General features: G+C 44.0%; 2 protein-coding genes and 1 pseudogene across 2 annotated transcripts in view; 1 reads left to right on the top strand and 2 right to left on the bottom strand.

The window, feature by feature from the left end:
• Window positions 1-26,402, bottom strand: part of LOC146681980 (NACHT, LRR and PYD domains-containing protein 12-like) — a 427,057-nt gene that overhangs the window by 290,052 nt on the left and 110,603 nt on the right. The gene's annotated exons all lie outside the window — the stretch shown is intronic.
• LOC146681986 (uncharacterized) lies at window positions 37-9,435 on the bottom strand. The gene is made up of 7 exons (XM_085448494.1): window positions 9,323-9,435; window positions 8,970-9,195; window positions 8,505-8,605; window positions 6,378-6,566; window positions 6,236-6,310; window positions 6,025-6,114; window positions 37-102 (listed from the first exon to the last, which is right to left on the bottom strand). Exons 2-7 carry the CDS (start codon window positions 9,193-9,195, stop codon window positions 49-51), a joined length of 735 nt encoding a protein of 244 aa, XP_085304620.1. The 5' UTR covers window positions 9,323-9,435; the 3' UTR covers window positions 37-48.
• LOC146681985 (uncharacterized) lies at window positions 22,348-24,616 on the top strand (annotated as a pseudogene).

The following is a 26,402-nucleotide window of genomic DNA, read 5'->3' as shown; positions in this document are numbered from 1 at the left end:
ATGCAGCTTCATGTTGTTAAATTAAAAGTAAACACTGTGTATTTTGCACTACACTCCACTAAACTTATCATATAAGTAAATAAAGTGTGGGTTAGGTCCCTCCTGTGGAAAGAGCCACACAAACCGATGGATCAGAAAAGACAAAGTCAGCTACAGCATGCCTTTTCATATTATGTGCCTGCTTATCTCCATTTCTTTACAGTAGATGGGAACTTTTGCAGTAAAGCAATGGCTTACAAACAGTGGACTGTGGACTAATGCAGACATCTGAAGCCTGACAGCAGCTGGTATATACACAGCTTTGGACAAACTGGCCCTTTAAACAGCCCAGAGGAAGAAGAGACCTCTGCGTTATCAGTGCAGCCTAAAGCACAATAATAATAATACTATTAATATGATTTTTAGAGCAATAATGCCCCCAAATACTGAAGTCATTAATTACACATCCGTCATGTTTTCTGTCCACCGAAGCAAATTTGATTGAGGAGGTTTTTGTACCTTCACTTCTCCAAAAAGCAAATAAAGAGATTAAACAAAGATTTACTGAACGACCGTCAGAATTCCCAGAGCTAACGTAGATCGCTTTATGCTCTTGAGTCAGGAGGGATAAGAAAAGTGACTGCAAACATTGTGGAACGATTCATAGCGTTTGATTGTTTGTGTGAATGTATTAAACAGGAAACCAGGAGCTGCAGAAACCCAGTAATGCTGAAGACGCATGCGTGTGCGTTTATTACAGGTTTTTCTGAATGCTTAAACCCTAACTGTGATTCTTACAGCACAATTCCTAAAACTATTGATACTTATAGCAAAACCACTCACTGAGTGTGCAAAACTAAAAGCACAAACACTGCTTTGCACTCAGTTTGCCATTTTGTAACACACACTTTGCAAACCTGTAGCTACAATCCACTGCACAGCACTCTTTTTGCAGAACTGTAAACACAACTCACTGCTTTGCACTCAATTTCCAAATGATCAACGCACTCCTAGCAAAACTATACACATTTATGGCCATTATTTACACTATTTTGTCAACTGTCTGGCACACTGCCACATGTGAAAGCTTTTTTAGATAATTAGTTCACTTTGCAATCAGCCTAAGCACTATGATACAGGTAAGCTCTGTGTGTGGAGTACAATGGAGGGAGCAGGAAGAGTGAGAGGAGGCCGAGGAAGAGGACGTGGAGGTGAAGAAGTAGGATGAAGAGGACGACAAGGACAAGGAGGAGCAAGAGGAGGACGAGGAGGGGGGAGAGGACGGGTAAGAAGAGTAAGAAATAGAATTGCTGATGACATCAGAGCTACAATAGTGGACCATGTCATCAACCGTGGAGTGACCCTGAGGGAAGCTGGCCAACGGTTTTTTTTGTTTTTTCTCAAACTTAAGTAACTGAAACCTTTCATTGAACTACAGCAGAAACAGATTGGAAATGCCAAGTTATTCTAACACTAGTGGACTTGTTAAACAAAACATTTGTTTCACTTCTTTCTCAACATGCAGCACCATTAAGAACAGTGGACCAGCATAGTTGGTCTGCATGAGCACACTTACTGCAACAGTTGTACATGCTGAAACTGGTTGCTGGCAGCTGATGTGAAGAAATGTCTGGACACATCAAAAGTTTTCTTTTTCATTTTTTTCCCTCCCTTGGATAACATACACATGGCAAATAAAAACATGTAACTAGGGTGACGTGAAGTGTGTATCATCAGGTTTAACTCAAATATAATGAGGCTGTCCATCTGTGAAGTAATTGTTCCTTCAAAAACCACTGTGACAACAGATTTTATTTCATTCATTTGATGGTTTTCTATTCTGTATACTGGAACTTTTTAATAGCCCCCCTGTCCACACATCCTTGACATGAGACTTTCTGCAGAGTTGCACATGATGAATGCACACAAAACTTAAAGTGTTGCTGTCATATTTTTTTGGATGTGGTTTGTTGTCATAATCAAAAACGTGTCTTATTTTTTTATTTGTTTTGTTGCTGATCGGCCATTGGACTGCTGAGCCTGCAGTGAACAGCCAGTCACTGACTCTTGATGCTAGAGCAAGGACAACTGAGCTCTCTCTCTCTCTCTCTCTCGCTCTCTTTTAAATAAATAATACGTTCGAGCTGTTTATGTTTTTGACTTGTTATGGACTATGACTGGCAATGGGAGGGCTGGCGGACTCATATTATGGAGGTGGAGGGTAGACACATTTTGTGTGCAAGAGACCACATACTACAGTGGTGATTGACACAGACTTCAATGGACATTTAGGTGAAGGGAACAGAGGTTATGAGGTGTTGGGTAGGTGTGGTGTTTAGGAGAGAAATCTAGAAAGACAGATGTGGGGCAGATTTTCCAAGTGGAAATGGCCGTGGTGCACACATACTTCAAGAACAGGGAGGAACTTGTAGAAATATATGAAAGTGGAGGAAGCTGCACACAGGGCAACTAAATATTATGCAGAAGGTGAAATCAAAAAGACAGGAGACAAGGAGGTGTCAGGGAGAATGCAGCTATGCAGCATCAAATGGTAGTTTGAAGGATGAGTTTGGACATCAAGAAGAGGAAGTGAGTGAAGGCAGAGACATGCAGGAGTATAAACAGGCTCTGGGTAGTAGGGAAGACTTACCAGATGGCTGGGATAGTACAGCTTTATTGAGATAAACTGCCAAGAAGGGCTTTGACGTCTTCTCTGCACAGAAGAAAGGGAAAAAAGAAAAGTGATTTTGAAAGTATTTGAAGGAAGAGATTTACAAAGAAAAAGAAGTGTAGTTAGTGAAATGAAGAAAATAGACCAAGAAACTGGGAGGCGAGGCATGTAGCAGAAAGAGGTGACAAAGGAAAAGGCTCAGTGCCACGTATGTGAAGCTGGACCCCAAGGAAATGAGGGAATGAGACTTGCTAGGCAGAGAGTGAGTTTGAATGGATGTTCAAACCCAAAAAAAAAAGATATATTCACATAACATAGATTGAAAGAAGCTGCAGGTGGCACAGCAGCTTTAATGTCTTCCAGACAGGAAGTTTTGGAAAGAAATATCATCATTTCCCAGATTTTACTATCTTAGTGTTCTGTAACAAAATCACTGTTGTGCGCATGGTGTTAGAGATGATGATGATTACAAACAAACTTAATGTGCTAGTCGTGCTTTTCTTGAGGGATTTGTCCTTCGACCAGTTTTCATGTCATTGGAATCATTTGTATTCACTGATTCTGGCACTTATTTCATCAAACCAAACTCCAAGTAAATACTTTCGGCTTTTTGGTTTTGTCAAACGAACTAATGTAAAGAATGCCTGGCTGTGCACTACACCACGCAGTGGGAATTTGTCTTCTCCAGTTAAATTCAGGATTAACTTGCTTTATAACACAGACCTCAAAAGTAACCGTTATAACCCCAAACACAAGAAAATGTGATCTACAGCACAGTGAGAACTGGCAACGCTTATCTGGAGGGGTCAGAGTGAATGAACTGGACACCTGTAGAAGCAGGATTTGATTTCCACTGATTTCCTTTCCGATCCGATACCAAGTAAAATTCAGGGTGGTATCGACGATACTGATCTGATACCGATACTCTGAACAAAAACTTTTTTTTTTTACTCTATCTTTTATTTTATCTCAAATTATAGCGTCGTAATGATCACAGGACATCAGATTACTTGTTCTTATCACTTAATGATGCAGAATTATCATATAGAAATGAAAAACCTGAAGTTGTGGCTATTTGTTGCCTGCCTGCAGCATTAAAGGACTCCGTGAGAGACGTCTGTCTCGCCCTGGCAGCACCTCTCCCTCTCCTCCTCTTCAGTTCCCCTCAACATACGCTCGTCATATTCTGTGATATGATTCACTCTGAGGTGTTTGACCAGGTCAGCGGTGTTACCACAACACCTCACATTCTTGCCACATGTATGGCAAACCACGTCTCAGCTGTTCGTGGAGGTAAAATACGTCTGCACATGACTCTGTTTACGCTCAGCCATTGTTGTGAGTGTGCACGCCAAGGGGCCGGACACAATGACGGGTATCGGAGGAATCGATATTTCAGTATCGATCCGCACATCACTAGTTGAGATACGTTTTAAACTGGTCCAAAAAACAAATGCATATTTTCCCGAACCACTGTTCCTTGACTAAGGTGGATAACGTGATGAGGTCAAGGAAGGGTGTGACGGAGATTTGATTGAAAAACTTTGTCGTCCGTTAAAGTTTCACGTTGGCTTTTTCATCTTGAAAGCCCTCTCTGCTCGTGTCCAACCCGTGTGAACAATCACAGATGTGAGAAATGTAAACAAACCGTCGGCAGAACGCTGATCAGGTTATTTTAAGCGCAAGAAAACAAAAACGTTGCGCTCACCGTCGGCGTCACGGACGAGGCCTGGGGGTCCGGGCCCGTCCACAAAGGTCATTGTAACACAAATCATACGATTGCTAATGAAAATGCTATAAAGCTACATCGCAGATAAGTCTCTGGAGTAACAATCAAGGCCATGTTAGTTATTTGATGAATAGTATCTGTGCCACTCATGGCGCATGACTGAGGAGGACGTTGACCTCTGCAAGTCAGGAAAGTCTGCTGCTCATTGTATAAATATGAGATTTTTCTCAAAAACCAGCCAGCCATCATCTCGGGAGGCTGACTCCAAAGTACCATCTCACTTCAAACTTGCAAAACAAGTCGAGTCGATGCGAGCGCACTGCTTGTTTCTAGTTAGTCTTTAAGGATGACAGCATTAGTCTGCTCCTTTGTATGAAAGAAAGTGAGTCGAGTCCATGTGGTCTGGCACCCACCCACATTTCTCTGCTAGTGATCCATGAGGACTCCACCTTGTTGCCAGTTCTCTTGTGTGGAAGCTTCAGGAAATGACAGCTTCACTCTGACGTGTGTGAGCTGTGTGAGGTCTGTGGTTAGAAGTTTACAGTGTTTGCTCTTTGTGTCGTCTGTAATATGCTCTATGGCTTTAAAAAAATGGCCACATGTTTCTGTAGCTGAATTTGTCCATCTCTGACCTTCTGAGACTGTATTTTCAAACAGGGACGTTCTGACTTTTCTTCACCTTGTACTTCATTCTGCAAATGTTTTATACTCTATTAGAGTTATTACATTATTCTGTTATGCTATAAAATCAACCCCCATATAAGATCGTACTTAAGAAATACATTTAAAAAACCTTCCTGTGCAAATAACCCAAGTTATCTAGAAGAAATAAAAACTGCACCGCAAACCAAACTCAGGTGTTCGACCTGTTGAGCTCGGGAAACTAACTGGTGTTTCATTTTAGTGAGTGCTTTGTTAGATTCCTTCATTTGAACCAAATGAAGTTGATTAAAGTTGATGCATTGATGTGTTTGAAGTGTTTTGTTAGTTGCGATGGATCTCCTGCTGTCTTTTTTCCTCATTATTAAAAGAGGATTTCTTTGAATTTCAAACATCCATTTCCTGTTTATCTGGTCCCGGGTCACAGGTGCAGCAGTCTAAGCAGAGAATCCCAGACCTCCCTAAACAACCACTTCCTCCAGCATATCCAGGACAATACTGAGGCATTCCCAGGCCTGCTGAGAGATATAACCTCTCTAGTGTGTCCTGGGTCTGCCCTGGAGACTCCTCCTCATGGGACAGGCCCCAAACACCTCACCCAGGATATTTTTAATTAAAACATCACAAATAAGTCGTCAGGTCTGATGGTCACATTTGTGAGATTCAACCACCATAAAGCAGAGATCACACAGGACACACTGTGTAACCCTCAGCTCAGGTGTGTTCAGGACATTTGCTTGGAAGAAGCCGTCTGTGGATAAATCCTGCTCTCCACCTCAGCTGTCAGGTTTATCCAGAGAACGGCCGTCCTGACTTCCAGCAGCCCCACAGTCCTCGTTTCTAATAAACTGGCATCACTGAAATGAACTGTCTGCCTCGCTGTTCAATAATCTGCTCTTTGCCAATTTCCCAGCAGAACCTTCCACTCATATCAGCATTTTTCTGTGATTCTCACATGAACTAAACATAAAAAGCTGAAGCCAACCTCAGAGTTCCCCGTAGTGAGGAAGAGTTTCCTCTGAGCCACAGCTGAGTTTGATGCGTCCACAAAGGAAGACTGACGGGAGGACAGACTCTGGGAGAAAGGCAGATATTAAAAGATATGAATACAAAGTACGCTGCAACAAACAGGACAGCAGATTATGAAGAGCGGTTAGACCTTCATGTGTCAGTCATTGAAATGTGATCAAAGTTACCTGTTTGACATCCTGATAGAAGAAAATCAGCTTCTTGGATCCGTTTGCAGCAAAGAATTCATGGATCAGACTGAACTGGAAGAATCAGACATTAATGACTCAAAGGTTCAACTCTGAGGAAGGATCACGTCTCTGAACTTACTCTGTCATCAGAGACGATGGCGTCTTCCACCGCCGCCTCCTCCAGGCTGCCGGCGTCGGCCAGCCTGCTCATCAGGTATTTATGTCGGGCATCCAGAGCTGCCCGCCGTTCCTCCTTCACGGCTCTCGCCTGTTTGGCTACTTCTCTCCTCGCCTCATTGGACAGCAGCATCGTCCTTTTACCAGACACCTGGAGAAACATCAGCTCAGTCTACAGACGCAGAGACCAGTGAGAGCTTGGCCCAAACATCTGCAGGTTTCTGAGGACCACGTTTGACCCTGACTGGAGGCATCGATTCTGAGTGTGACTGCCTAAACTGAGCTACTGTCCCCCCTCCACTGAGACGTTGTCCTGTGATGTGTCATGGGGGGAAGTGTTCCTCACGGTTGGACTCGTGACAAGTTCAGTCAGTTTATTCAAACTTTAAAAAGACGCATTTTCAGTCTCTGGATTTCAGCAGAAACAAATGTGAACACAGCACTTTTTGATTGAGTATAAAAGGATGAAAGAGTCAGTGATTAGTAACATTGTTGCTGACTGATGCTGTTGTAGAGCTGTCTTTGGATCCTCACCTTCCTGGAAGCCTTCCCTGGATTGCTCATATATCATTAACTTGTTTGTGTTCAGTAGAATCAGGTGTTGTGGATGCAGGTCGTAGCTGTGTGAGGCCTGTACAGTCAGCGCTGTGTGAGCGCTGTGTAACGTTAGCTTAGACTTCTTTCTGTTGTTATCATCCTTCAGGTTAATGTTGTTTTCATTATGCATCACAGGAAGTGTGGGTGGCTGTTAGCCTCACAGCTCATGGAGAGTTGCTGCTGCTCTGCCTCCTTTTTGATGTTTCTGCTCTTTGTGGCTTTGTGTTACTTTGTGTCGTGTCTGAAACAAAGTGAGTCCATGTTACTAACTGTAGTCGGCTCTCTGTCTCGTGCACAGCTGACTGTTGTCTGAATGAAAGTGTTTTTGTACTTTGTGTAATCTGTTGGGTCTTTGAGCCCTTTTTAAACAGCATATGAGCCATATGTATGTGTGTATATGAAAGGTTGTTTGTAATACATCAAATTGTTGCTTATTCTAGAGCTGCTGCTGTGCCTGATTGGTCTACTCGCTCTAAACTGAAGGTTGACTTGATTCTTTTGGTTTTTTACATTTTGTCAATAAACCAACTTCTTTATGATTTGAACGGCGTCTCTGACGTGTCACAGGCCTGTCAGCTTTCTTGGTGATTGGTATAGATTTGAGCTTCATGCTCTGGCTGTTGTTGGGTTTTCCTCTTTCATATTAAAGCTTTTGTCCTACATTTGGCTCTAAAGTCTAATTCTAATCCCAGCACTGTGTCTGGGTGTGTGATGCTTGTTTTCCTGCTCTTTCTCATGAAACAGTCACAACATTCTCAGTCCAACTTTCACTCTTTGCTGCGTTTGCTGCAGCTGCAGTGAACATGGTGCCGTTTGCCTTTAAGAAAGTTGTGCACAAAGGCTTTTTCTCTAGCAGACAGCTGTGTGGCTAAAAGTCAGATCATTTTTTACCACCTCAGTCACACTGGACTGAAACAAGAGTGAAACTAGGAAGAATCAGAGTTTGTCCAGTGACTGCACTGATTTTCTTCATATTCACAAACTGATTCTAAGTAGTTGCATCAGCTAATCACCCGGACACTGAGCGTCCAACACGCTCCCTGAAGGGAAACGATTACATCCTCCAAACAATCACAATCTGTCTCTGAACGACTGGAATTATTCTCTGATTTGTGAATAACTGGAGTTTATCAATGCAGACACGTTGCCAACATGATGAAGTCAGTCTGAGTCGCATCTCTTTGGCTAACTTAACTCAAGTGGTTGCCGACTATTCTGGTTCTATTCCCATATAACAGCAGGGTTGCTGAGCACCTCTGTCACTCTGCACTTATGTTCCCAGTTCTCTTTTGTGGAGGAATTTTCCAGGAATTCCTGGGACCAGCTTTCCATGAGAGACCCGATCAGGAGCGACTGTCCTGGACACTCCCAGCATCACAGGGACTCACAAACCCGTCTACCACAGTGAGAAGACTGATGGTCACAGGCCCACATGTAGCTTTAGATCACACGTGTGCACTTCCTGTGGTCACTGCTGTAACTCTAGACTCACCGAGGGGCCAGTGGTTGGTGAGGCAGCAGCAGCTGAAGTCATGTGACTAATGGCTCTCAGGTTCTGTCCTCCTATTCGCCGGTGTCCTTCACCTGTCACACCTGGTCAACAAAGAGTGAGAATGTTCAGAGCTTTAATGGAAAAGAATATTATTACATATAAAAGGCCTCTAACAAGTATTGTAATGTTAATCAGGATGAAGTCCATCATGAACACTTCAGAGTGGTTCAGACAGTCGGTGTTTCATCCACAGAGCCTCCAGTCTGCATATCAAAGTATCCTGAGGAATGACAGTGAACCCCGAGTTCCCCTCATTACATTCATGTGTGTGACTGTGAGGAAAAGGTGATTGTATGAACGTGTGTGAGCGAGTGAATGAGGCTTGTATCAGAGTGGAGATAATGTCAGCGGCACAAGCTGGACGCTGCAGGTGTCACATGTGAATCTGTGCATCAGTGTCTGCACCTTTGTGGAGGTGAAGCTCAGGAGGTTTGGATTTGTTCAAAGCTCTGTCTGCTCCATCTTTCTTTCCCTCAGGCCTCTCCAGATCAGGAAGGAGGTCCTGTTCTCCTTCTCCCTCCTGGATTTCTGGATCCAGGGAAGGATCAAAGTCTCTCAGCCCAGCATCAGAGCTTCTGGCTGGGGGAGGACTGGAAGTTTCAGCTGGAGGCTGAGAGCCTGGATCTGCCATCTGAGTCACAATTCAAATATTCTCAGTAATCTCAAAAAGCAACAGAAAGGTGCCATTTTCATGAGCAGTGGGTTATCCAGCAGTTTGATTCATGTCAGCAGCATTTAGTTTGTAACTGCTGACTCACCTCTGGCTGTGTCCTGCTCTCAGGGTCACAGTGGACACTGTACCTTTGACCGAAGCTGCAAAGACAGTCAGCAGGGGTCTGGATGCATTCAGCACCACGTCCTTGTTGGGCAGACACCTTCAGTGACAGGACAGACAGTCCAAAGTAAGGAGACGTGGGACACAGTGAAGACACAGAAACAGAAACCAGAACTATAATCACAAAACAAACTCAGAAACATAAAGAGTGAATCAGCTGATTCAGTGTTTGTGACAAAAACATGGATCCTGGTTAATAACTTTTATTTGTTTGTTTCTGTATTATTTTGTGTATCGTTCTTATGAGCTGTTGTTTTGTCAGTGAAATATTATTTCATTGTTTTAAGCTTTTTGTTGACTTTGAAGTGCTTAAGTTGATATTTTTGAACATTTAATTTGTTCGATTATTGTCGAGTCGATAAAACTGTCAAACGCACAGCTGCTTCCAGCATGGCCGGAGGAGAGGTGGCCGAGCAGACGCACAACACACACAGCTCACAGGTTTGCATTTCTATATATTGCAGATGTTGCAGAAATTGAGAGTAAAGAACTCGGAGATCCAGCGCTGTCTCCTGCCCCTTATTTATACACCACAACACAACGACAGGCGTAACTCACACAAACGGGTAACATGAGGCTCAGATGCTTTGGACGTGTTCACATATACTGGACACAGAATGATGAAGATGGAGCTGCAGGAAGGAGGAAAAGAGGAAAAACACAGAAAAGATTCACAGATGTGGTGAAAAAGGACACGACAGCTTCTGTTTGTTAGTTTGGTTTTTCTTTATTTGGTAAAGATTCAGAAATAAAGAGAAGATCACATGTTTGAATATTATATTAACGTTCTGTAATTACAACAAGTTGTAAAATCTTTCCAGAGTGAGACAGAGACTGTGCAGAGACTGTAGAAGGACAGAGCAGCAGCAGAGCAGTCCAGATACACTGATGATCCTCTGTCAGATCCAGAGGGACACACAGGGCTGATGCTGGACTCTACATTGTGTCTGACAGTGGAGCTGTTCTCAGAGCAGTTCACTCTGCAGCACTGACAGTCATCTGCACTTCATTCCTCTGTCAGTCACTGCTGGATGAAGCTCTCCTCTCCACCTCCCAGTAACATGGCCCAGTCAGAGCGTCTCTACACACAAGCTGCTGCTGCTTCAACCTCTCTGGATCATCAGGACACAGCTGCTCCTCTCTCAGCACACACACCGTCCTGTTTACCATCATCACCTCCACCTGCAGAGAGAAGGAGGAAGGGCAGAGGAGATAAACGAGTGTTTCCAGAGACTCTTCATCAGCTGTCAGTCAGTGATGCAGCACATCCAGTATAAAGAGCAGCAGGGACGTCAGTGCTGGGACTGTACTAGGACTCATTGTTGCTTCACTTTTTCTAATCTTTGGATTTTTATTGAAGTTGCTGAAAATGTTTTTCCCTCCTAGTTTGAGTTTGGACTTTCATTCATTAGAAGAACCTTGGTGTGTCCACTCTGAGCTCTGTAGGAACCCCAACAACAAGCCCAACAATCCAGATGGACGGTTCCAGCTGTTAACTGGAGGAATTCCATCCAAACATCTGCTCTCACTAAATTCTTCCTCACCTACAGACTGTGTTCTTCACTGCTTTAAACTTGGAAATCAATGCAGTCATTGGTCTGCGTGCTGCTTTGTTCAGAGAGCTGATTGGCTGTTGACAGTGTTTGATCAGAGCGTGTCAGCCGTTACTATGGTGACCATAAAGGTGAGAAACAGGAAGTGTTTGTGTCCAATCCTGAAGCCTGTCACCGTTCTCCTCTCACAGCTTCACTGAGAAGCTGCAGCTTTACAGGAAACACTGGATCTTTGTTTCATACTGACTGTGTTTAGTACAATACTGCTGACAGCACCACCCACTCACTCCATCACTCTACTGACCTCAGAGTCTCCAGTCTGTAGTCTGGACTCTGCTGAAGATCAGACAGCTGCTTCACATCTGGATCCTGCAGGTCGTTACAGCTCAGGTCCAGCACTCTCAGATGGGAGGGGTTGGACTTCAGTGCTGCTGCCAGATAATCACAGCTGATCTCTGACAAACCACAGAGAGTCAATCTGTATAAAGAATGAAAGATGTAAGTTTATTAGACAAAGTGCTTGAAATCATTCAGTGTTTCATCATCTGTTCAGAGCTGAAGAAGGTTCAGAATGTAGAAGTTTAGAAAATGGAAACTCCAAACAGCTGAAGCCAACAGGAAGCAGCTTCAAACAGGAAACTGTGCAGAGTTTCAGACTATATGTCCTGATGCAGCCAGTTGGATTTTGGAGATTTGAATCTCTGTTCTGTGACTAAGTCCTTGAATCATTTCTTCCAGTTGGTCCAACAAGACAGACTAAGTATTGGACATGTGTTGTGGCTCCATCAGGGGAGCTTCTAAATGTGATGTGATGGCCCCTCTGGGTCTGTCAGGTCACAGCACTGAAGAGAGCTCAAACTGGGCACACAGCTGTTCCAGTCTGGACCAAAGACTCTATACTGGGACTGAGGGACTGCTTTGACTGCACCCACTGGGACTTTTGAAAGGCTCATGTTCTCACTTAGATCATCGATTTCTACTGACATTTCTTTCTGGGAAAAATGGGGATTACTTTGGAAACAGGAAGTATTTTCCCCAATAAGCAGCCATGGATTAGTAAATCACTCCAACATGTTCTCAGGCAGAAGAAGCTGTCTTGTTATGAGGGAGAGAAGAAAAAGATTGAGGCACAGAAACCTGTTGAAAGAGAGATAAAGCAGCTAAAATCAGGTGTAAAAGTAAAGCAGAGGATGAGCTGAATAAAGGACACTCAAGGCTGGCTTGGAAAGGAATGAAGTCCATGGTGGGGATGCAGAACAAGGAGCAAAGATGAATGTGATGCTGAATCAGCAGAAGACTTGGACTCATTTGATTCCAGCTTTGATATCATTGATTTCAATGAAGAGCTTTGTGATTGTAGCAAAGGGCTGGTAGCTCTGAGAGTCCCACTGATGAGGTGTTTGTGTGGAAATCTCTTAGTGGGACCAAAGAGAGAAAAAGCCCTGGTCCTGATGCTGTGGGAGGGAAATGATTGAAGTGTGCTGTGAGGAACTGACTGGGAGATTTTCACACATTTTCCAGTCCTCCTTGGAACAACAGGAAGTTCCCAGCATATGGAAACAAAGGTTAAGTGTCCCATGACACTCAGTGATGATGGTGCTGTGGCCCCACCACCTCCACCTCTTTGTAAAGGAACTAACTGTAATCTGAAGCTTCAAATGGAACTAAGACTTCCTCCACTAGGTGGCAGTGTCTGATGAGAAAGTGTTAGTGGAGCTGGCCTGGAGTCAGAAACAGGAAGATGCAGGATTTGGGCTGAAATGGGCAAAAGTGGTTAGCACTAGTGCCTTAGAGCAAGAAGGTTGTAGGTTGAAGCTTGTTGGTCAGCTGGGCCTTTCTGTGGAGGTTGGATGTTCTCCCACAGTCCAATGAAATGCTGCTTAGGTTCATTGGTGCTTCTACATTGGCTGTAGGTGTGGATGTGAGGGAGTGCTTCTCTGTCGCTCTCTGTTGGCCCTGTGATGGACTGCTCACCTGTGCAGGTGGACCACGCCTCTTGCCCTATGACAGCTAGGGCACAGGCTGCAGCCCTGTGAGCCTAAGCTGAATAAACAGTTAGCAAAAATGATCCATAGATGGCCTGAAATCCCCCAGTTAGCAGTTTGGTAGATAGCTATGACATGCTAATCCCATCCAGCAGCTGTATTCTACCTGTAAGCTGATCCCTGCTGAGCCAAAGCACTTTTTCATATACAAATTACAACCTTTAATAGAAACCTATTGGTCAGCATCTTATTAGCCTGCTGTTAGCTTCATTCCACAGAAAACTGAGAGAAACTAACAGAGTTGATAAAGAATAAAGAGAAATGTGCTGATTTAAAGCCTTTGAAGTGCTTCAGATGATCTCTGTCCACTTCTGTCCACTCATTCATTCATGTAAGCTTTCTAATGCAGCTTTGATCTTCACAGTCTGCTTGATGAAACTCATTCTAACCCTGAATGTCAGAGTGTTCCTCCTTCTCTTTCCCATCATTCATGCTGGCAGTGGAGGAGATTTGGATGTTGGACTGTGTTTTGGATGATGTGTGTATGTTTGTGTTGGACTGCTGTCTGTAAAGCAAACACACATTTTGCTTTGGATTTCAGTGTCACACAGACTTTAAGGTGCAATGAAGAGTTTGAGAGTTTCACAGTGAATTTTCCAGTGGAGGATTTTTCTTCTTCTTTGAAGGTTTGAAATGTGAACATTGTTCTGCTGCAGTCAATGGACTAAACCAGAGAAGAAGAAAACAGACTTTACCATGAAGATCCTCAGTGTGGATCAGTATAATATCAGCCTGATGTCTGCAGTTTAGTGTCAGCACAACTTTCACATCATATTCATCTCAGCACAACTAAAACATGCTGACTGACCCCAGAGTTTCAAGTTTACATCCTGGACTCTCCAGGAAACCACACAGATGCTTCACTCCTGGATCCTGCAGGTTGCTGTTGTTGAACAGGTTCAGCTGTCTCAGATGGGAGGGGTTGGACTTCAGTGCTGCTGCCAGATAATCACAGCTGATCTCTGACAAACCACAGCTGTCCAATCTGTATAAAGAATGAAAGATGTAAGTTTATTAGACAAAGTGCTTGAAATCATTCAGTGTTTCATCATCTGTTCAGAGCTGAAGAAGGTTCAGAATGTAGAAGTTTAGAAAATGGAAACTCCAAACAGCTGAAGCCAACAGGAAGCAGCTTCAAACAAACACAACAAGAGAAAAAACTCTGAATGTTTCACATTAAAGTCGTACATTTCTCATAAAAACAGGACAAAGACTTGAAAAAGTCGTGTTTTTCCTTCCAGGAACCACATGGCTTCACTTTTAAAGGTGAAGTGTGACAGAAATGGACATATTTGAAGTCCAACACCTTTTTCCAGTCACATTATTAAAGCAGACAAACTACAAGCTCATTTTCATTCCAACAAGTCATCTTCTGACCTGGACTAACAACACTGGTCTCTATGTGCAGCTGGCTGTGAGACCAGTGCTCAGGGAGCGTCTACAAAGTGCAACACTAAAAGAACATCACACACTCATTTGCTTCCAGCACTTTCACACAAACATCTACTGTCATTATTGTCACCAAACTCTGTGGATCCTTTATTGCAAATTCAAATGGGATCAAATGGTCAGACAAAAGAGGGTTATGAGGAAATATGATGAAATGTTGTGTATTAGCAGCAAGTTATTGAATCATTTTCCTCAGAAACCAAACAAAATGATTGACAAACATGTTTTTACAAACTCAGTGTTGGACTTGGATCAGCAGGATAAGCTGATGTTTAAAGGCATTTGAGTCTCGCTGTATGAGAGTCCAGTTCTTACTCAATATTTATGGATGATGTTCTTTCAGTGTTGCACTTTGTTTGGCACAAAATGAAATTATTTGGCCTCTCAGATGCTTTTAGAGATTCCCAAATGACTGATGATGACATCTCTGGGGTCTGATTGATAGAAGATAAATGTCTTTGAGACCTTTTGTAACTGACAAACTCTTCATCTGCTAACAACACTGAGTTGAATCTCCATGGCTGATAGTTGGAGCAGGCATCAGGAATACACATTGAAAAAACAAGAGGAGAAATCACCAGAGTCTTATAATCACATTCTGTAACTAAAGGGAGACGTTTTTCTATACAAATATATGTTTTATGGACATTAGAAAAAAAAGAGTATTGACGTGAAGCAGGATTATGAAATCTCCATACATCAGCCAGCCCATAATTATCAAGAAAGCTCTGAATGACGCATGCTGAGTTTGGACTAAGTGTACTTTTGTGTGAACTGTGGTCCATAGCAGATAATGAGCAGTTTAGGTCTCCCTCAAAGATGATATTGTGTGATGACATATTGGGGAGCCGCGCAAAGACATTAGTGAAAAATCTGTGATCGTCCCAATTAGAGGCGTAGATATTTGCTAAGATCAAAGGAAAACCATAAACTATGTTTTCTGCACTTAAAATCCTGTAATTTTCTCATAAATCGACAGTGCGCCTTATGGATGAATTCTGGTTGTGCTTACTGACCTCGAACCGATTTTATGTGCTACACGGCGCTCAGAAACCTTTCAAAAGATGTTTTGGTACGACTTTGCTCAGCTACGAGGCCGCACCGCTTGATGGATTGTTGGAGCATTACAGCTACGAGGAGCCTCGCGGAGTGATACGTACTCTGCTTCAACGTAATATTACTGTATTGAGTGTGTATAAGGACCATAAATGGCACCTGTAAGAGACACGGTTACAAAGAGGGTTTCAAACTCCAGGCTGTCAGTCACGCAGTAGAACCTGGGAACAGAGCAGCTGCTTGTTATTATGCTCAGCGTCTGTTTACATTTTGACTGCACGATTGTGAGCTTTTTGTTATGCACAAACACAACATTGTTTTCTTTTATTTATGGAGCATTATTATTTAATAAATGCTGATCATTTATTCCTGAGTAATTGTTTCATGTACATCTACGCTGTATGTTAATAAATGTGCCTGTGTGAGATTTGGGACACAGCTTTGACTAAGAACTCTCTTTTTGTTCGTACTTTCTGGCTTTAAAAATATCGAGATATATATCGTATATCGCCATCCAGCTAAAGAATATCGAGATATGAACTTTGGGTCATATCGCCCAGTCGTAATATTGCAATAGGTTGTCCGTTAAACTCAAGCGGGGCTTGGGCCCTGGCACGGCGTAGCCACACAATCCTGGTAGTAGTGACGCTCGGCTATGACGGCGTGCGGGTTACCAGCTGGCTTTCTCAGGATAGGGCTCCTGTGTGAGCGGTCGACAATAACGTCTTTATCCATACCCAGCACTTCACGTAGTAGCACGGATACGGCCGTGGAGGAGCTCGAGTCCAGGCCCTCTGGGATCCCTATGATGTGGATGTTAGCTCTCCGCTTCCTGCCTTCATCACATTTATCCTTCAGGTCAGACAGCTCCTCCTTCATACTCTCTACTGTAGACTGCAGGGTGGTCACCTCATCGCTCCACATTGACAGCCCATCCTCAGCTTCTTTCACTGTAACCTTTACTCCATCAACTTCGCCGCACGTCGCCGCCATGCTGTTAGCGATCTCATTTCTCAGTCCTTGCACGTCAGCCCTTACATTGTCAAAATCTTCTTTCAATGCATTTCTGACTTCTTCTTTTAACAGCGTACTAATGTCCTCTTTAATGGATTGAAGAAGCTCCAGTTTTAGAGCAGTAGGATCCACATCACGCGCGTCTGTTGAGTCTGCTCTTCAGCGGCCGTAGAGCTGGACGCTGCCCTTTGGCCATCATCGATACTCTCGCCCGAGATCGCACCGGGGCTAAAATATTCACCTGCTCAGCTGTTTTTGATCAGTTTGAGCCTGTGTGGTTTGATCAGGTGGAGGAACGATGTGATGCTATAAAGACATCATCTTGTCCAAATGAAGTTGTTCCAACACGTGTTTAAAAAGATTTTAAAGGTTGTTGGTTCCGACATCTTAGCGATTTTTAACAGCAGTCTTAGTTCAGGTGTTGTACAGCCTGTTTTAAACATGCTGTTGTACAGCCTGTACTAAAAAACCTGATCTGGATCCTCTGTCTGCTCAAACTTCAGGCCTATTTCAAAGCTTCCCTTCCTGTCGAAGATTTTGTAAAAGATTATATTTGTTCAGCTGCAATCTGTTGTAAAGGTTTCAGTCTGGTTTTAAAGCTCTTCACAGCACTGAAACTGCACTTTGAAAAGTTCTTAATGATCTTTTATCAGCCACTGATCAGGAGACTCCGCTGTGCTTTTGGATCTGACCGCTGCCTTGACCACAGCATCTTGACCTCACCATTGGAGCATGGCGGCATCAAGGGCGCTCTATTAGACTGGTTCAGCTCTTTTATTAAATCGCATTATTACATTTGGGGCTTATATTTGACGGCAATTTGAAAAACAGCTGAGCTCAGTTGTACAGCGGTCTTTCTTCAAACTGAGGCTTTTATCTAAGGTGAGATCATTTCTATCTTTTAAAAACCTTGAACGGGCGATCCACGTTTTCATGACGTCCCAGCTGGATTATTGTAACTCCTTATATGTTGGAGTTAGTGGGACCTGCCTGGCAAGACTGCAGCTGGTCCAGAAAGCTGCAGCTCGTCTTCTGACACAAGCTCAAAGACATTTATCGTCCCAACAACCACATATACGCTGGTCCCTCGCTGTAACACAGTTCACCTTTGGCGGCCTCGCTGTTTCGCTGATCTTTTTTGTGCAATTTTGCATGTTTTTGTTTTTTTACAGCGCATTGTGTTCTGCGTCCTGATTGGCTGTAGACCATTGTCAGCCAATCTCGTGCCGTGTCTCCTGTACAGTACAGAATGTGTTCAAATTTACAGCAGTGTGACTCTGCAGTGCTGCACTGTATGTTTGTACGTTTTGTCCCCAACAAACAACAATGATGCCGAGACGTTTTGCACCTGTGGTAGCAGCCAAAGGCAGAGGAAGATGCTGACCATCATAGTTTCAACAAGGAGGCAAAAAGGTTGTAACTGTCCACAACAAGAACATCGTAAGGATGGAGTCAGCTTTGGCTTTGTGGCTCAGTGACCGCAGGAAAAAGAACATCGTGCTGGACACCAACATTATCTGCATAAAAACTCAAAAGCTTTATGAAACTTTACCTGACAGCGAGGAGCCCAGGCCATGGACGAGTGCTCCTCACACAGAAGCTCATTTAATGCCAGCAAAGGCTGATTTGACACGTTTCAGAAACACTTTGCTTTCACTCTTTAATAATGAACTTATTTTTCTATGAAGGTTTGAACTTTGTTTAAACAAGAGAGAAAAGTGTGAAAATGTTCATGCCTGTCTGAGAAAAGTGTAGAAAGTGTGCAGTGAGGGTTTAACTGCCTTAAAACTTCTATAATACTTGTAAAACATAAAGCTGCTACTTCATTCTGAGACTTATTTTTAGAACGTAACTCGATAAACGAGCGACCGCAGTAATGTATTGTGTTTATTTTGAAAACTCTAAACAGGATCTTCAGATTTATTTTGAAAGCTTTATCTGGAAAACACAAACACATAAGCAGGAAACAAAGAGCGTGATATGAAACGATAGACGTTTTCATATGGTCATCATATATACATCGTTCTATCGAACAGCCCCAGCTCCTGCTGTCAGTCTCTGTAAATCTGCTCTGAAAACACATTTGTATTCACTGGCTTTTAATACAGCATGAGAGTTATTTGATATTTGATGTGTGATATTAATATTAGGAGTTATTTTAATCGTTATTTTGGATTCTTGTACAGCACTGTGGTCAACGCTGCTGCTGTAATTAATGTGCTATAAACACATAAACAATCTGCAGTTAAACATCCAAAACTAAAGATGTGATCGCTGCCTTTAGAAAATGTGCTGATGCACAAGATATCAGCTCCATTAAGGTGGAATGTGGCCGTGTTAGAAACATGTTGGAAGAAGTTTGAAGCTGAAACTGTGAAGCTGAGAGTGAAAGAGCTCCAGCGTCTGTCACAGGAAACTTTCTTATTTCCACACTGATGAAAGCATCAAGCTTTGATTTCCTGCTGCTTTTATTGAGTCACACTGTGAAACTGAGCCACAGCTGAACCAGCATCCCTGTACAGCAGACACTTACAGCGCTTGGCTGCTTCCATTGGACCCTCTGCACAGAGCTTCAGTTTCCTCTTCTGGTCCCAAAGTGCAGAACAACAAGGTTTCAAACAGCTTCGTTCCAGCAGCATCAGCCACAGACATGCAGAGAGAATCCTTTGGTTGTGTTGTGTGTTTGCATATCTGCTGTGTTGCTTTGTGAGGATGGATCATCTCCTGCAGCTCCAGATAAACAAGCTGGACCTGAACCTGGTAGCTTCACTTAGAAGACACTTGTGACGGGAACGTGTGAGAAGTTTTGTGCAGACAAGTGTGGATTTAGAGTGTGGGACGAGCTCTCCACAGTCTTTGTGGAGATCCACATTCTGCATACTGCCTGTGAGAAGCTGCAGACATTTGTCCTCCAAATCCACTGAGCAGCTGCTCGTGGTGGTATTAGCTTCATGTGTGCGTGTTAGCATGAAGCCTCGGTCACACTCTGCTGTGGACACGGTCACGGACAGCTGGACGCCTGATGGACGAGTCGTCCTTCCTGTTAAACTTCTTTGAGCATGAGAAGAGCATGAGAAGCTCAGTGGACACTGTTCAGGGTTTTAACTCTCGCTTTCTGATGGGTTTAGATTTTATTATTGTCATTTGTATTAGGAAATATTTAACCATATATTCTTAGAGGTGTATAATCAATTGTGTAGTGATAGGATGTGTGATCTTTAGCAGGCTGCAGGGGCTTGGTGTGTATTCCACACTGGAATGCACACCCACATCCTGGGAGCACGAGAGAGGTCGTACCTTCTCTTATTGTTTTATGGCAGGATTAACGTAGCTACGTCTGTTCTAGTCTAAGTGCTTTTTGTTTAGATGAACTGCTGGACTTCCTCACCATGTTATCTAGGGTGAACCATCTAGGGTGAAGGGGGGTCTACCCTCTTCCTGACCAAGGATGTTATATGACCCTTTGATCAGCAGTACCACACACACACACACACACACACACACACACACACACACACACACACACACACACACACACAGTATTCTTTGTTCACATGTATACCTATGTGAGATGCTATATGTTAATGACCCTATGCATATTCATGTAACCACAATAAAAGGAGTGCTATGGGGAGCCTGGCTGAGAGTCTGATGGTGGTCAAGTGGTGGAACGACGCTTGGCTCCAGCCAGGTCTCCCTCATGCATGAGTAAACCAGAGAACTTTGGTGCCTTGTGTCTTGCTTTTTGCTGCGTAGCAGATTGTCCTTAACGTTCCAGTGGATAGGTTCAAACTACAAACCTATCATTAATTGGTCCTTCGAGAGCCGGATCCCTGGAGTCGACATTCACCGAGGGGAAAAGAGACACGCCGACAGACTGACGTCAGCCAGGACTTATAGAGGTCCTGCAGCAAAGTCCCGAGGCGTGAGAATTCGTCATCGAGCCGGTGGATTAGCCGTCTGTTTTTTCTCCTCGATGGATGACGATTGACGGGATTCGGGACTGATGCTACTCGCAATAAGCAACACCAAGTAGGTATGTGAAAAATCTAAGCCACTGTGTGAGGCTGAGTTGTAAAGTCTTTATCACTGTGTGCGATAAAGCGTGTAGTCACTGTGTGCGACTATTCTTTGCCGCTGTGTGCAGCAAAGCGCGCATCCACTGTGTGAGGTTGCGTTGAAAGTCTTTATCACTGTGTGCGATAAAGCGCATGATCACTGCTATGTAAGTCTTTGCCACTGTGTGCGACAAAGCACGCAGTCACTGTGTGAGACTGCGTTGAGACAATAGGCCTAATTTTTGTTGTTTGTGTGTGAGGATATTTGTTGTTGTTGTTGTTGTTGTTGTGTGAGTGTGTGCGGAGCAGAACACGTGGTCTGTGACGTCGGCAGCTGTTGTTGTTATTATGGGTTCCCAAGCAACCAAGAGTGTGTCAGAGGGTGACGAGAAGTTTATGGTGAAATTCGCTCCCGGTAGCGCAAAGTATTTAGGACATTGGCGCAAGAAATATGATTTTGAAGGTAAATTGGTTGTAGGACAATGTCAAATGTTAGTAGACCAGTTGACAGTGAAAGCAGCTTGTGCGACAGGGAAATTGAAACAGGAGAGAGAGTTACAAGTGGCGTCCGCTAAATTGTGGTTAGAACAGGCGCAGAAGAGACAGGAGGCAGTGACTATATATACTGACAGTCAGTATGCATATGCTACACTTCATTTCTTTGCCGCTCAGTGGTCAAGACGAGGCATGACAACATCAACAGGTAAACCTGTGGAGCATGCGACATTGTTGCAGGCCCTGTTGAAAGCAGTCTTACTGCCTAGTAAAGTTGCGGTTTGTAAATGTGCAGCACACACACGTGGCACTGACCCCATTGTACTAGGCAACGCCTTTGCAGATAAAATTGCAAAGGAAGCGGCCCTTGGAACACATGGGGTTCATGTTCTGGCGTCACAGGAGCAAACTACGCCCATCACACATGATGTGTTAGCAGACATGCAGTCACACTCACCTCCAGCTGAGAAGCAGCTGTGGCTCACTAAAGGAGCAAGCCTGCGAGGTGATGTCTACTATCTTTGTGATAAACCTATATTGCCTAAGAACCTATATAGGACTGCTGCAAGTTTGAGCCACGGGCTCTGCCATGTCTCGACAGCTGGGATGGTGGCAGCAGTCGAACGGCAGTTTTTCACACTGGGATTCAATGCTTATTCAAAACATTTTTGTAAAGCATGTTTAATATGTTGTAAACATAATGCTCAGGGAAACCTCAGACCTAGGAGAGGAAAGTTTCCCAGACCCAGCTACCCATTTGAAGTAATCCATATGGATTTCATTGAGTTGTCTAACTGTAACACCTACAGGTACTGCCTGGTGATTGTGTGCCCGTTCTCAAAGTGGGTAGAAGTTGTCCCCACTAAGAAAGCAGATGCTATTTCAGTGGCTAAAGTGATATGCAAAAATGTGATCCCAGAGCATGGGATCCCCCAGACTATTTACAGTGACAATGGTCCTCATTTTGTGAATGAAGTAATTGAGAAAATGTCACAACATCTGGGGATAACGCTGAAAAACCATTGCTCATATCACCCACAAAGTGCAGGGCTGGTTGAAAGGACTAATGGCACAGTAAAGCTGAGACTCAGGAAAACAATGGAGGAAACAGGCAGAACATGGGTAGACTGCATTGAGCTAGTGAAAATGTATATGAGAATCACGCCAACTGATAATGGCCTAACGCCTTTTGAAATAATATATGGCAGGCCATTTAGAGTTCCAGTGTTTTGTAATGATAATGATAAAGCAGAAGAAGAAAACACACTCGCAGACTGGATGATTAAAATGCTGAAAAGCAAAGAAGTCATGAGTGCAAATAATCTGCCAGATGATTCTGTTTCTGTACAGGAAGAACGTCTGAAGCCAGGGGACTGGGTACTGATAAAGGTCATAAAGAGGAAGTGCTGGTCGAAGCCACGGTGGGACGGACCATACCAGGCTCTGCTGACAACACCAACTGCTGTGAAGATTGCAGAACGACCCACCTGGATACACCAAAGCCACTGCAAAAAGGTGACACACATCCAGGCCAGCTCGGAGTAAGTGGCAGGAAGACCGGGTACAAAGGGGGGGAAAGCCTCTAGGGCCCTTCGTCTCAATCCGGTGAAGAAACCAACTGAGCCACAGGTACTCATCAGAATGGCTGGTAAAGTGTTGTCTACCCTGCTGGGTGTAATGGCTTTGATGTCATCATGGTCAGCTGTGGAGACCCTGTATGTCCAAGGAAACCACACCCAATACCCTCATGGCTATTCTACAAACTTTTGGTGGCAGTTTATGAATACAACTGCTCACTTGAACAATAGGACGGACTGCTATGTGTGTGCTCATATGCCGTTATCCGCATATACATCTGGACTGTGGCCGTACAGCATACCAGAGGACAGGAGTTGGTGTCTGTTGGGCTTAGCAACTCATCCTGGCAACAGAGTCCTCTGGTCCCAGGCCAACTATAGTACACCTCTGAACATCACCTGGAGTAAGTCGCCACTTATAGATGTGAATTGTTCTGAGCAAACTGACTTATTGGCCTGGCCTCAAGTGTCAGACCCACTGCCAGACATAATATTGCTGAACAAGCTGAATACAGCTCAACTGCCGTTGTGTGTGATGAACAATGGATCACTGTCAGTGGGGGAGCTGCCGCTTCGTTTATGTGGATACATATACACCTACTGCCCTCCAGAGAATGAGAGCAGGTGTATGAAATGCTTGACCAGTGCAAAGTGAGCTGAGAACTTGACATTAAGGAGGACTGAATGCAAGTCCAACCGGGCTTACAGGATACCAGTAAAAGCAAAGAGTCAGAAGTGGACAGGATGTGCAAGGATGGTGCCGAGCAGTAAAGGAACAAGAGTTTTGGCTGATTGGTATTTCTTGTGTGGACATAAAGCCTATCTATCACTCCCTGAGGGATGGGGAGGATTGTGTGCCGTGGTGAAGTTATCGGATCATGTCTTCTTCATGGACAGAGTTGAACATCACCCTAGCAACCGACGGAAGCGTGAGGTGAATATAGCCTCACCTAACTCTTTTGGAGTGACAGTAGACACTGGAGTGCCACGAGAATTCCGCATTTGGAGTGGAGGAGCTAAATTCTTCCAAAGTTTGATCCCAAACATCGGAGTTGCAGAGGTGCGGGATCATGTGGAGATCAACCGATATGCCTTACTGCGACACATTAATCTCACTAAGACTCTGGGAACAGCCTTAGCGGAGGAGCAAAAGGCCATCAGAACGATGGTACTGCAGAACAGGCTGACCCTAGACTTGATAACAGCATCACAAGGAGGAGTGTGTAAGCTGATTGGAGAGACATGTTGTACGTTTATTCCGGATGGATATACGACTGGAGGAGACATCTATGAGGCACTGCAGAACTTAACTGCTCTGCAGAAATATGTGGCGGACCACACATCAGGAGGAGACACGTCACAAGGCTGGATAGCCTGGTTGACATCTGGACCATGGTGGAATATGTTTCTAAAGTTTTTGACTCCCATTCTTACATTATTGGCTTTGCTTTGCTTGTTTACAGGTTGCATTTTGCCATGTGTAAGATCGATGGTGAATAAAATGATTGCTAACACCTTTACCAATTTCATACTGTTGCAGCAGAGTGACATGGATGCTAAGGCTAATATGTGTGTATGAAATGAAGCCTGCACTGAAAATGTTGACAAGTGGTGTAGAGCTGAAGATATATATATGCCGTATAGCCTTAAAAAATGACAATACAGGGTGGTGATGATGGGTTTAGATTTTATTATTGTCATTTGTATTAGGAAATATTTAACCATATATTCTTAGAGGTGTATAATCAATTGTGTAGTGATAGGATGTGTGATCTTTAGCAGGCTGCAGGGGCTTGGTGTGTATTCCACACTGGAATGCACACCCACATCCTGGGAGCACGAGAGAGGTCGTACCTTCTCTTATTGTTTTATGGCAGGATTAACGTAGCTACGTCTGTTCTAGTCTAAGTGCTTTTTGTTTAGATGAACTGCTGGACTTCCTCACCATGTTATCTAGGGTGAACCATCTAGGGTGAAGGGGGGTCTACCCTCTTCCTGACCAAGGATGTTATATGACCCTTTGATCAGCAGTACCACACACACACACACACACACACACACACACACACACACACACACAGAGTATTCTTTGTTCACATGTATACCTATGTGAGATGCTATATGTTAATGACCCTATGCATATTCATGTAACCACAATAAAAGGAGTGCTATGGGGAGCCTGGCTGAGAGTCTGATGGTGGTCAAGTGGTGGAACGACGCTTGGCTCCAGCCAGGTCTCCCTCATGCATGAGTAAACCAGAGAACTTTGGTGCCTTGTGTCTTGCTTTTTGCTGCGTAGCAGATTGTCCTTAACGTTCCAGTGGATAGGTTCAAACTACAAACCTATCACTTTCACTTCAGCTTCACCAACAACAGCACAAGCAGAGCAGCCCACTGCCTGCATGGCTGGGACAGCGCCCCCTGGTGACTGTAAACCACTACAACATGTAGACGGCCGTCTGCAGGCTGGATGTAGCACCACCGCAGAGATGTGCTGCAGCTCTGTTTAGTTACCCAGCTGACAGCAGAGGCTGTAGTTTACTGTTACCAACATGGAAAACTGAAGCTTCACCAGCTGGAGCTACAGAGCTGGAGAACAAAGGAGACTGAGAGGCCAGAATGATGTGGGAGGAAACATCAAGAGCCTGTTTGAAAGGAGACACATGTGGATGCTGTGCCAGTCTGTGGTCTGTCAGAAGTCAGCTGAGTCACACTGCAAGAAGCTGCAGAATCTCAGAGGAGGAGATTTGGAAGTGTTTGTGGGACAAACTGGACTCAAAGAAAGAAGATGTTTGTGAAGTCTTTGGTGGAGGTGAGCAGTGTGAAGCAGAACACATGCAGATGAATCAGGAGGTCAGCATCAGTGTCTCCTTGTGGTGGACGGTAAAAGAATCAGAGCCAACGCTCCCGTCCACCCTCGGCATGAAGCAGTGCTGTTTCTGAAACAGGAGGACAAGTCCAGAGAAGACAGAGGAAGCAAAGATGAGGGTGGGACAGGACAGCAGGACTTCCTTCACACCTGCAGCTCCATCACACTGCTGTAGGTCCTCTTCATCACACATGTACCTGCAGCCTGTCTTCGAGTCCAGGAGTCACCTCCACACAGTGTAGAAGCCTCCTGTGCAGACCATGGAGTCCAGCCTCTGTCAGGGAAGTCGGCACTAAAGCCTGAAAGACTTCAATCTGTCTTTATTATTTTATTTTATTATATTTTCTCCTACTGTATCATGCTGCTGAGTGACTGCTGCTCATCAAACAGATTTCATTGCAATGTTGACCCTGTGCTAACTTCCATATGACAAATAAAACTGAAAACTGAAAACTAATGAGAGCTGCTGGAATCATCTCGAGCAGCAGGAAATCACTGATGTTGTTTCTAACCAAAGATATGGGACTGAGCTCCGCTGAGCTCCTTCTACTTTCATCCAGATAGAAACTGCTACAGTCTGCTGATTATTGCTTTGCCTCCATCACACGAGCTCTTTATCCTGTTCTTCACTCTCATTGGTTCTTTGTCTGCTTGTTTTTACAACAGTAGTCTTCTGATTGGTCAAAGGAGACAATCAGCTGTGACTAAATGTAGCTCCTACAGCAGTGATGGGAATAACTACTGAAGCTAATCCAGTATCAAAGCTCAGGAATCAGCAGCTCCCACCTCGTTTTCTTTCAACAACTATTTTTAGCTGCTGTGTTTTTGTGTTTCTGCAGACCTCAGACATCCTGCTGCTCTGGACAACTTTTTCATTCTTTTGTATC

This window comes from Copadichromis virginalis, linkage group LG23, assembly GCF_057382275.1.
Source record: "Copadichromis virginalis isolate Kocher_CV1m ecotype Utaka linkage group LG23, C_Virginalis_male_GT1.1, whole genome shotgun sequence".
NCBI classification, from domain to species: Eukaryota; Metazoa; Chordata; class Actinopteri; order Cichliformes; family Cichlidae; genus Copadichromis; species Copadichromis virginalis.
The sequence above is the reverse complement of the archived record's forward strand: the minus strand, read 5'-3'. Positions and strand labels throughout refer to the sequence as shown.